This window comes from Ranitomeya imitator, chromosome 3 (genome assembly GCF_032444005.1).
Source record: "Ranitomeya imitator isolate aRanImi1 chromosome 3, aRanImi1.pri, whole genome shotgun sequence".
Taxonomy (NCBI): Eukaryota; Metazoa; Chordata; class Amphibia; order Anura; family Dendrobatidae; genus Ranitomeya; species Ranitomeya imitator.
In genome coordinates, this window is record NC_091284.1 from 88887762 (window position 1) to 88900455 (window position 12694).

The following is a 12694-nucleotide window of genomic DNA, read 5'->3' on the forward strand; positions in this document are numbered from 1 at the left end:
TAGTAATGGAGAGGCGTCTATAAGACACCTATCCATTACTAATCCTAGAGTTATATGGTAAATAAAGACACAGGCAGAATAAAGTCTTTTATTTGAAATAAAACAAAACACTTTTACTTAATTTAAAAATAAAAAACACAGTTAGGTAAGTATAACGCCTAATTCCACTGAATGCCTCGTCTCCTGTAATAAAAAACAACAATATTCCTCACCTATCTGTCGTTCTGTCCCATCATGTCAGGGGGGAAAAACAGTTTTCAATCTGGACGGTGCCAAGATGTGACTGTCCAGGCTGAGAACCACTGGTGAATGAGCTGTTGCGAGCGTAGCCTCAGTGACTGGCGGTGACATCAAGGTTACTGCTGGTCACTGAGGCTCCGTTCCCAGCTGGGTTGAACTGCGGTGACCTCGGTGAGATCCCCATTCACTGTGAAAGTCTCATGGTGCAGAGGCGAGTTCACCGCACTGAAATTCTCCCGGTGAACTCGCCTCTTTACCATGAGACTTTCTGCCCATCTTACATTCCAGTGCAAATATATATTTTCCCCATTATCCGTTACATACGATAGGCATTAGGTCAGAGCTTCAGTCATGACTTGAAGTTCATTGTGCAATCAGATGATCAGCATTAAAGGGAACCTGTCACCTGAATTTGGCGGGACTGGTTTTGGGTCATATGGGCGGAGTTTTTGGGTGTTTGATTCACCCTTTCCTTACCTGCTGGCTGCATGCTGGCTGCAATATTGGATTGAAGTTCATTTTCTGTCCTCCGTAGTACACACCTGCGCAAAGTAATCTTACCTTGCGCAGGCGTGTACTATGGAGGACAGAGAATGAACTTCAATCCAATATTTCGGCCAGCATGCAGCCAGCAGGTAAGGAAAGGGTGAATCAAACACCCGAAAACTCCGCCCATATGACCCAAAACTGGTCCCGCCAAATTCAGGTGACAGGTTCCCTTTAAGTGCCAGGATCCAGACATGGTGCCTGTAACAATGTGTGTGCTCCTCCTGCATTACCTGTACCTCTCACATTCATACAGAACTGGATTGAGATCACTGTGTAACATTATGATCTAAGGTGCGCCATACACAATTGATAGCTTTTGACTAAACAACGGCTGTCCCTTACACTGGAGCGCTCCTGTTTTCTGCCAGACTATCCTGCTGGCGGCTTATCTTACTGATTAACAAAAGGAGAGACAATCCAAAATGTGACACATCAGCTCCTTATCTCCCAACATCAATTGTCAGGGGGGGGAGAAGGGGGGGAAAGGGGGCCTCCCCTACACATTAAACTCTCGGCATGCACTGCTGACGTTTGCCTAATGTGTATGGGGTCCTTATGTTTGCTTAAATCGTATTGTAACCGTAATTCAGACACCACATTACCGCTGACCAATGCCACCTTATATACTGCTCAAAAAAATAAAGGGAACACTAAAATACCACATCCTAGATATCTCTGAATTAAATATTCCATTTGCAATTTTTTATTCATTGCATAGTGGAATGTATTCAGAATAATAAAGCATAACAATTGGTATTGTAAATCAAAATGAATATCCCATGATGGTCTGGATTTGGAATGATACTCAAAATCAAAGTGGAAAATCAAATTACAGGCTGATCCAACTTCAGTGGAAATACCTCATGACAAGGAAAAGATGCTCAGTATTGTGTGTGGCCTCCACGTGCCTGTATGACCTCCCTACTGTACAACACCTGGGCATACTCCTGATGAGGAGGCGGATGGTCTCCGGAGGGTTTTCCTCCCAGACCTGGACTAAAGTTTCCACCAACTCCTGGACAGTCTGTGGTGCAATGTGACATTGGTGGATGGTGCGAGACATGATGTCCCGCTTACAGGTCTGGGTAACGGGCGGGCCAGTCCATAACTTCAATGCCTTCATGTAGGAACTGCTGACACACTCCAGCCACATGAGATCTGGCATTGTCCTGCATTAGAAGGAACCCAGGAACAACTGCACCAGCATATGGTCTCACAAGGGGTCTGAGGATCTCATCTCGGTACCTAATGGCAGTCAGGCTACCTCTGGAGAGCACATGGAGGGCTGTGCGGCCCTCCAAAGAAATGCCACCCCACACCATGACTGACCCAATGCCAAACTGGTCATGCTGAAGGATGTTGCAGGCAGCAGATCACTCTCCACAGCATCTCCAGACTCTGTCACGTTTGTCACATGTGCTCAGTGTGAACCGGCTTTCATCTGTGAAGAGCACAGGATGCCATTGGCAAATTTGTCAATCCTGTTCTGTGGCATATGCCAAGTGTCCTGCACGGTGTTGGGCTGCGAGTACAACCCCCATCTGTGGACGTCGGGCACTCGAACCGCTTCTTCAGACACATGCACATTTATAGTATAAAGCAACACACCCTCATATCCAGTAACAGGATCCCTTCATAAACAAACACTATACGCCAATAAAGAACTATGAAGACTCTGGATCAAAACGATAGTATTAAAACCACAATTTTATTAGAAAAAATCTAAAAATACATATAGACAATATATATATATATAATGTAACACACTGGTGAGACGTTAAAATAAACGAATACAGGGTCAGAACAGAAGCTCCAGACTAGTACAACCCCCTAACATATATCACATAACAGGTCAAAAGTGACCATAATCAGCTAATAAATCCCTCAATGGTACTGGTAACACAGTAATACCACAGGACTACAGACACTGTGCCTACACTCCAATATAACAGTATCAACATAGACGCAATAGTCTCCAAAGAATAGGAAACCGCTAGCAGCTAGGAGTGATATCTACCTGTGGTCATACTGGAACCAGGGAGGGAGGGGTCGTACCGGCTGAGCGCACCTCGACGCGCGTTTCACTGCAACGGCAGCTTCGTCAGGAGCACATTTATAGCCTGCTGGAGGTCATTTTGCAGGGCTCTGGCAGTGCTCCTGTTCCTCCTTGCACAAAGGCAGAGGTAGTGGTCCTGCTGCTGGGTTGTTGCCCTCCTATGGCCCCCTCCACGTCTCCTGGTGTACGGGCCTGTCTCCTGGTAGCGCCTCCAGCCTCTGGATACTACGCTGACGGACACAGCAAACCTTCTTGCCACAGCTCACATTGATGTGCCATCCTGGATGAGCTGCATTACCTGAGCCACTTGTGTGGCTTGTAGAGTCCGTCTCATGTACCACGAGTGTGAAAGCACAACCAACATTCAAAAGTGACCAAAACATCAGCCAGAAAGCATTGGTACTGAGATGTGGTCTGTGGTCCCCACCTGCAGTACCGCTCCTTTATTGAGTGTGTCTTGATAATTGCCAATAATTTCCATCTGTTGTCTATTCCATTTGCACAACAGCATGTGAAATTGATTGTCAAACAGTGTTGCTTCCTAAGTGGATAGTTTGATTTCACAGAAGTTTGATTTACTTGGAGTTATATTTTGCTGTTTAAGTGTTCCCTTGATTTTTTTCGAGCAGTGTATAAGGATTTGTCACTTCTTCTCTCAGGGCTTCACTTTTCGCTTTCTTCTTGCACTGTCCATGGGTGCAAGTGCTATCGGTTAGGCTCCATTTAAGCGGACTTCTCTTTATAAATGAACGTACCACGCTCTGCGCTATCTATCGTATCTTGGAATTTGCAGCAGAGCCTGTGACGTGGATGTGAACAGCGCCTTATATATCAGCACACTATGGTATCACAATAAAATTCTTCCTCTTTTTCTTTCAACAGATGAATGGAAGTTAATATTTGGAGATCCCACAAAGTTTGGTTTGGGCCTGTTCTCTATTATTTTTGACATCGTATTTATAACTCAGCACTACTGTTTGTATAGAAAATCGCAAGGATACCAACCTGTTCTTCAATGAAGAGGACAAGTCGTTCTTTCCAATTCTACAAGGGATTTTTTTTTGGATTCTTTACTGTTGTGCCTTAACTGATATAAGACTTGGGAGAAACTTGAATTCCACACCAGCCTCTATATCCAGTGACTTATTTGTCGATCACTCATGATTTGTTATATAAGGGAAGGTTTACAAGACCACAGTGGTAGATATGACGCTGTTTTGGTTACGAGAAGCGCAGTCAGGCTGCAGATTGTAGCCATAATATGGGTGAGGAAATCCGGGCGTGTGAACCTTCTCAAGATGGAATGATTCTACCGAACCAAACGTGGATTGTCATTGATCCTTTTAGATGTTTTGAGCTCAGCTTTGTTTGGTGTGACACTTTCTATCACGTTGCTTGCAACACAAAGTGTGTCCCCAACCCATGGCTGTATGCATACTAATCACTGATCGGCGACGTAGACTCCAGTCAGCAGTCACTTACATGACTCTTCATGCGCACAGACGCGGTCCTCCTATCTAAACCGCTATTGTTCTCGGTAGCATGCTCTGAATTGCACAAACTGAAGTGCTGTCGAGAACAATTATGATTAAGCAAACTTAAAAATCGTTTCACCCAACTAATGAGCATTTTTCCAGCTTGTTGGGTTGCGTTTACACACAACAGTGATGTTGCGGCTTTTATACCCAACAGGCCTGTGCCGCTGAGGTCTTTGTACGGTTTTCCTCCACAATCATTCAATCTTGTAGGTGAAACAGCCGTTTCCATGATTGTGCAAAGGCACAGAGGTGCTGCGTTTAGAAGCCACAGCGTGACTGTTGTGTGTGTGTACACGAAGGAGGAACCATCCTTGCCTCTAATCTGCCAGTGTAAATGCCTAATGTTATACCTCTGGAATTATTTGGAGGAAATCAAGAAAGGCGGCTTTTTTTCTTCTTCTTCCCTATAGTGTTATTTGCAGCCTTTGATTTGGACACTGTTTAGTTTGGAGCGGATTCTGTCAGAAACATCTCCAAAGAAGTGAGATCCTTTTTCTCAACAAGGCAAAGATTAATATTAAAAGGAAAAACAAATCTTGCAAGCAGTTTTCAAGCGATTTTTGTAGCCAATACCCTCAAGTCTCCATCTGCACACAGTGGAGTTGGGCTAACAACCAATAATTGCAGTTAACCTCAAAATCCCTTCTCTCATGTCACATCCACTGGACCTCTGAGAAGCCCACTGATATGCTGTGCAGTATGATGGGATAATCCTACCATTTCCTCTCAGTAGAATAAAATACCAAGGTGTGGCCACAATGATTGAATTTTAAGGAGTCACTTTGAAGATGGTGTTTTAGCTGCAGGTTGCACAGATCAATATATAACTTGGCGGAGTCCAGTGGGCGGTCATACTAGTGATTGACAGTTCTCTATTACTGCTGAGCAAGCATGCTTGTGTGCTAAGCAAGTGTCTTCGGAGTGCTCAAAAAATATTCTCGAGTCCCAGCGGTGGCATGTCTCATGGCTGTTCGACAGCCGCAAGAGAAGCAGGGATTGCCTAAAAAAAATAGGAAATACCCTCATGTTTTGCGGTTTTTGAACAGCCATAAGACATGCAGCCACGGGGACGCGAACATATTTTTCAAGCACGCCGAAGACACTGTTCGGATAACACCTTATCCAAGTACGTTTGCTCATCACTATTCTCTATATGCAGTTATAAAGGCTGTCAATAAGTAATTAAGACCACCCCTGAAGTCCAAATCATACAATGAGCAGAGATCGAAATTAAAAAAAAAAAGTTTTAGTATAAGGCTACGTTCACATTAGCGTTGCGCCGCCGTGCGTCGGCGACGCAACGCGCGACGCACGCTAAAACGCGCGCAAAAACGCGCGCGTTTTGCGACGCGTGCGTCGTTTTCCGACGAAAATCGGACGCACAGAAAATGCTACATGTAGCGTTTTCTTGCGTCCGACGCTAGCGTCGGAAACGACGCACGTGGCGAAAAACGCCACCAAAACGACGCACGCGTCCCCTATGTTAAACATAGGGGCGCGTCGCCGCTGCGTCGCCGGCGCAACAGCGACGCACATTGGCGGAACGCCAATGTGAACGTAGCCTAACTTGTATTATATCAGTTTAGGTAAAAATACCTGGACGATGCGACAGTAGATCTTATAAGAGATATATATTATATATAATAAATCTTGAAGGAGGACGTTGAGTAGATGACTGTTCTCAGAATGGAAACCTGCACTCTTTAGAAGGGGAAATGCTATTTTACTATAAGAATGCTTTTGTAGAAATCAAATACCTCTAATTCCACATTGTAAATGAATGTGCCAAGTCTTTTTATAGACCTGATAAAACCAAAGTTTTGCTTTACAAACCATTTAAATCTATTTACTGTTATATATTTCAATTCAAACAGTCATATTTGTGCTTAGATGTCAACTTTATTTGGTTATATAAAGCTTATTTCGATCTCTTATTCCGCACTGAAGACTATTCTGCATTTTTTATTTTACATGCCATAGAGTGAAATCTCGATGGATATTAGCCTTATAGCTCTATCACCAATTCTTCTTTTCAGTGGCAAATTCATTAAAACTAATCTACTCAAAAAGGCCTGATGCCGAGACGTCTACACACAGTTCTTTAGTAAGGAGCAGTTCTTAATCCGTGTGACGCTATATGACGCCTCCCCTGTAGTCTGGCAAATTGCCTACATTTGTAGCAGAAAATCAGACTTCAAAATTGTTGTTTTCAATACATATTCAGGAGCGCACTGTTCCCCTGCCTGCTGGGGAGCATTGCGCTCCTGAGGATTCACCGTTCAGACCAGTTGCATGTTTCCAGTGCAAATTTCATTTGTGCTCTCTAAAAATTGTAATAACACAACAAACCTGAACTATGCGGATGATGTGTATAGATCAAAATATGTATGTCAGAATGAAATGAGTTATAAATGGTGATGAGCGAGAGTGCTCTGATACGGTGTTATTAGAGCACGCTCGTGTGCTAATAGAGTATCTGCGGTGTGCTTGAATACTTTTAGCACATAAGCGTGCTCGCTCATCACTAGTTATAAACTATACATATATTTGTCGGACATGTCTTACTGTGAAGACCATTCAGAAAAACAAGAACAAAATTGTCTTGAATAATTATGGAAGCTAGTAGCATATAAAAAAAACTTAAGTCAAATGGTTGGTACATTGGTGGCACTGAGAAGATGGGTGCACAAACACACACTACACAGAAGTAATCAAAGAAAAAAAAAAAGTGTAAAACGGACTAAGATAGATATGATGATCTTTCCGGTTCTATAAGATAGTTGAATATACCGTACTTATGCAAAAACAAAGTCAATAAATGTGAATACTGTAATGGATATCAGAGTAGAATATTTATCCATATAGGAGGTGTCTTAAAGAAAATATACAACAATGGGATCCTGTATGTGCATATAGTCAAATATGCCACACTTAGAGAGATATCAGTAATAACCAATGTAAGTCCTATAATGAAAGCACACAATAGATCAGGGGTGTCAAACTGCATTCCTCGAGGGCCGCAAACCATGCGTGTTTTCAAGATTTCCTTAGCTTTGCACAAGGTGCTGCAATCATTGTGTGTAGGTGATTAAATTATCACCTGTGCAGTACAAGGAAATCCTGAAAACATGACCTGTTTGCAGCCCTTGAGGATTGCAGTTTGACACCCCTGCAATAGATCCCACTTTTTAACATAAAGCATCTAGGTATACACAGGAAATCCCTTTTAATCTAGCACATCCAAGTACAGACAATCCATGAAAATTAAGCATAATATCCATGCAGTCCGGTTTGTGTGGCACCCACCCCGACGCGCGTTTCGGTATAACACCTTCTTCAGGGTGCACGGATCGGAATACATATTTTGCACTTTGATATCCATTACTGTATTCACATATTTATTGACTTTGTTGTTGCCTATGTATATTCAACTATCTTAGGACGAAAAAGACCAATAATGTATATAAGATTGTTGTTGCCTATGAATATTCAACTATCTTATATACATTATTGGTCTTTTTCGTCCTAAGATAGTTGAATATACATAGGCAACAACAAAGTCAATAAATATGTGAATACAGTAATGGATATCAGAGTGCAAAATATGTATTCCGGTCTGTGCACCCCTGACGAAGGTGTAATACCGAAACACACGTCAAGGTGGGCTCCACACAGACCGGACTCTCCAATGCTATATCTATTTTAGTCTGTTTTTACCTTATTTTTGTTGATTATTTCTGTGTAATGTGTGCACCCATCCTCTCAGTGCCACCATTATACCACCCATTTGTCTTCATAAAAGGTTTTTTATATGCTCCAAGCTTGCATAATTATTCAAGAACATTTTGATTTTTTTTTCCTTCAATTGCAAGCAGGGGATGTTTTGCTTTGGAGGAGTTTGCTATGCAGCCAGCTTTATAATAAAAAGTGTGTGAGCCCTGTACTACTTAGGAGACCAGCCACTGCTGACAGACTGCAGAGGTGGCAGGTTACCTAAACTACAACCAGTGAAGGCTAAAAACTCACTTATGTTGAATAACACTATGGGGTCCAACTCCTAAAGACTGGTGTTGCGCACAGTCACGCTACGCCAATCTTACTAAAATGGTGCCAAATTCATTAATTGGCGTGCGCCTTCATGCGCTGCACCAGAAATTAAAATCTAGGCAAGGATGAATTTGATGGGTGGATGTGACTGCTCCCCCATCTTCCCCTAATCAAACTGGTGAAAAATTAGCTAAAATTGCTAAATTATTGCACAACTCAATGTTGCATTTTGCAAGTTTTTAAATTTCGTTTTCTGGCTCAAAAGACTTGAAGAATTCCCTCCTTTAAGTTTGGATTAAGCAAGGAATTGGACAATAGCAAAATCAATGCATGCTGGGAAGTGAGGGAAGGGTAGTTCCAGCATGTATAATGCTGGCAGACTGCTGATAAAAAGGAACGTTCAGTCAAAAAGAGTGAATGTTACAGAAAATGATAATCAGGACAATCCCTGGATAGATTAGGCTGGTACGTAGAATAAAAGTAATTCTGACTTGTGAGGGATGAGTGTGACAAGACCGTGCTTTCTATAGATTGTGTCTGTATATAGGTTAGTCTTAAAGATAATCCAACGTTAGATTAGACAGAATAACAAAATGCACAACAAATCCAGTTTTTATTTTATTTGACATGTGTACAAACAGTATAAAAGCTACTAATTATGCCTAACACACTGTGAGCCCGGCACATGTTTGGTCAGCGATGAGTGCAAAATTAGTGCATTTCAAAAAGTATCATCATTTACAGTGTCCCTTCATGAATAAGTGGTTTCATCTGTACACTTTGCAAATACAACACGGAAAACCCATCAACAAGTGAAAGTCATTATATCCGCTGATCACAACCTGACTTATTGTAGGAAGGAGTCAATGTGCAGTCACACAGTGCGGGGCAGGTCATTGCGCCGGATTATAGCATGATCGTTGTCTATATGGCATGGCGTTCGCATCTGTACAATAGAAGCACGCAGCGCATGTCTGGATATATCGGAATACTAACTGAACAGTATTAGAAAAATAAGTATTCTCACGTCGTACACCGAAAACTAAAGGAGGTGCTCAAAAGGTAATACATAAAACGTAGTCTTCCATACTTCCAGTGACAATCCTGCCATAGGTGACAGCGGGTGAGGACAGACCATTGAGATAGTCAACCTGTATAATCCCCGGAAGCATCTTGTGTCATATACCCCTGCGCTTCTCAGACTGCGAGATGCCCCCTAGTGGTTGTGCCAAGGCAGCGGAAGTGGTCCAAGACTGAAATATTAATGACCTATGAGTGGAGAGAGGTCAATACGGGATCGCTACGAGTCGGACCCCCAGACCACCCACCGATCAGCTGTTATCTGTTTCGACAGTGGAGAATCATAGAGAACAGCAGTACTCAGCCGCAGCCACTAAGCAATGTGCGGGCCCCGCTGTGTCCTACCGCTCCTGAAGCAGAGATTAGCGGGGGCGTCCCTACTCTATGGATAAAACTAGTCATCCACGTGGTAAGGAACCAGTACGAAAGGTTTGAGAAACCTGATCCTAGCAACAGTTCTTGCAACAGAAACCTGACTGACTATTTTAGTGCCCAAAGTTGAGGCAGAAGACTTAAAAAAAACACGAATGCACTGTTGTGCAATAGCAGCATTTTCTCCCCCATTACAAAAATAAAATAAAAAGATGTCAGGGTGTATTGAAGAGAACCTGTCATCACGTCAAAAGTGGTCAGTTTTTGCACTGGCTCGAAATTTGTGGGTAAACAACTTTGTTTCAAGCAACACTTTCGGCCATGACTGTGTGGATATATGGAACACTTGGGCAGCAGCAGGAATACCACAAGGGTAAAGCCTGGCCAATTCTTACATGGTTGCAGGATATCTTTGATCAGAATCTGCTCCAGAACAAAGATTAAAAAAAAACAAAACAAAAAAAACAATAGGAACCTACCCAGGGAATTCTCTGCTGCAGAATTCACAATTTACAATGCAAAAAGCTGCAAAATTTTAACAATGAAGTCCACAACCAAATCTGCACAATAAGCACAAGGTGGGTGTATGTTTGCGGTGAGTTTTCACTCCACATTTTTCTCCACCTCAGAATTTTTATACTGGTTTAAGTGTTTGATAAATTTAGGGAAACGATTATAAAAACAAAAAACCTTAGTCACATAAGGCAAAAATAAAAACATTTGGAAAATGGTATTGATTTCAAGCACAAATGTGCTTTCCACTACATTAATATGCACATAAAACCGCAGAACAGAAAACCAAGTGTTAAACTTTAGTCTTGAGACATGGACGTCACTGGAAGTTCCCTTTGATTTGCGCTCTCCTTTTGAGTTCATTTTCTATGAACCACTGAAATAATTGCTAAGGCTAACGCCGCTATATTTTGGTCTGAGAAAGTTTTCATTCATTAGGCATTTTGTGGATAAGGTCCGTTAAGCAAGAATCGAAGGCACTGAGAGAGTCACAAAGATATATACAAACGTACAAAACTAATTTCACATTGCATGAAATTGGGCAAGTTGCAAAGGAACCTGCTCTTCAAAGCATTGACTATTTCAGGTTCTTGGAATGTAAGAGAAAAAGTTCACTTAAAGCCGTCTTTTTCACGGTGAACGGGAAACAACGTAATAGGCACTGCGAAGCAAAATAAAGCTTTTATTTATTTATTTTGCCCCTCTGTTGCAGAGATACTAGCGATCAAAATATTTGGCACCTGAACAGTTGTTTTTTTTTCCTTAAACCCAAGAGGACATTACCAGAGAGATTTCACTTGGGGCGGGTACTTCTGCCTATTTCGGATACTGACGAATCATACGCAGGCAACAACACACTAGGGAAAGATGATCACGCCCAAAGTCAGCTCTCCTCACTGCACAGTGATGACTTGTGCACCCTAGCCAAACCAGAGAAATGAGCACTTGCGCTCATCACTAATCAGCGGTATGACAATTTCTGACGTGGCTTTACTATGGATTTGGAGTAGATCAGTATTTTCCCAATTCCCCGTCCTCACGGCCCTGCAACACATCATATTTTCAGGATTTCCTTAGTACTAACAGGTGAGAGAACCAGTAGCAGTCTGAACCTTAATTCCATCAGCTGAGCAGTAGTAAGGAAATCGTGAAAAAAAATTATGTGTTGGGCGCCGCGTGGACTGGAGTTTGGGAAACACTAGTGTAGATTAAATTGCATTATGGCAGTTCTTTCAGCGTTTTTTTTTTACCCATTCAAATGAAAGCATAAAAAACCTGCACCAAGACACGGGTAAAATAGTCAGTGTTTTTCTTGGCAATTCTATTTTTGTAGTGTTTTTTTTCCTGCAAAAAAAAGCACTGCAGGAAATTGGATGCATGTGGGCATACCTTTCAGAGCCTGATTTTTTTTTTTTAAACGGATCCTTGAAGAGGAATTTACCTGATGTCTCGGATCTGCTGAAGTGGAAGTTTACAGTGGATTTTATTCATTCAATGTAAAATATAGTGACATTCAAGGCTAAATTCAGCACCAAAATCAACATTGTCAGCATGAAAGAAGTGCAGATTTCTTGGAGGATTTCGGCGCATGTCTAGAATGTGATAATTATCACACCATGTGTGAACCAAAACCTCTATCAGAACATCTCCTCGAGTACCCCTGCAATGGACCCTGGTTATGATCAGTCATGGTCACACACTTGGTTTAGGGTACATTCACATTTTGGCTCAGTGTTAAATTTGCAGATTAGATCATAAAAAAACAACATGAAAAAAAGCTTTCACAGAGGAATGTTCGGTTTTTCTGATTAAATCTACTAATTTTTGCAAGAAATATACAAATCAAACAGATAAATGTTGCGAGGGAAATACAATAATAAAATGGTCCTAGTATATTAATATGCCCTGATCAATTCCTAAAGTTATGCAAAACCGTAATTTACTTAGTGATGGCAGAAAGATAAACGATAAGTAGCAGAAGGTTGGTGTAAAGGTACCGTCACACTAGACGATATCGCTAGCGATCCGTGACGTTGCAGCGTCCTCGCTAGCGATATCGTCCAGTGTGACAGGCAGCAGCGATCAGGCCCCTGCTGTGCTGTCGCTGGTCGGGGAAGAAAGTCCAGAACTTTATTTGGTCGCTGGACTCCCCGTAGACATCGCTGAATCGGCGTGTGTGACACAGATTCAACGATGTCTTCACTGGTAACCAGGGTAAACATCGGGTAACTAAGCGCAGGGCCGCGCTTAGTAACCCGATGTTTACCCTGGTTACCTTCCTAAAAGTAAAAAAAACAAC

General features: G+C 42.1%; 1 protein-coding gene across 1 annotated transcript in view; it reads left to right on the top strand.

The window, feature by feature from the left end:
* The window catches only part of CTNS (cystinosin, lysosomal cystine transporter), a 31552-nt gene extending 26627 nt beyond the window's left edge, over positions 1 to 4925 (top strand). Inside the window, exon 11 of the mRNA XM_069761086.1 lies at positions 3728 to 4925. Within this exon, the coding sequence (XP_069617187.1) occupies positions 3728 to 3864 (137 nt within the window). The 3' untranslated portion in view covers positions 3865 to 4925. The remainder of the gene's footprint in view (positions 1 to 3727) is intronic.
* The last annotated feature ends 7769 nt before the right edge of the window (positions 4926 to 12694 follow it).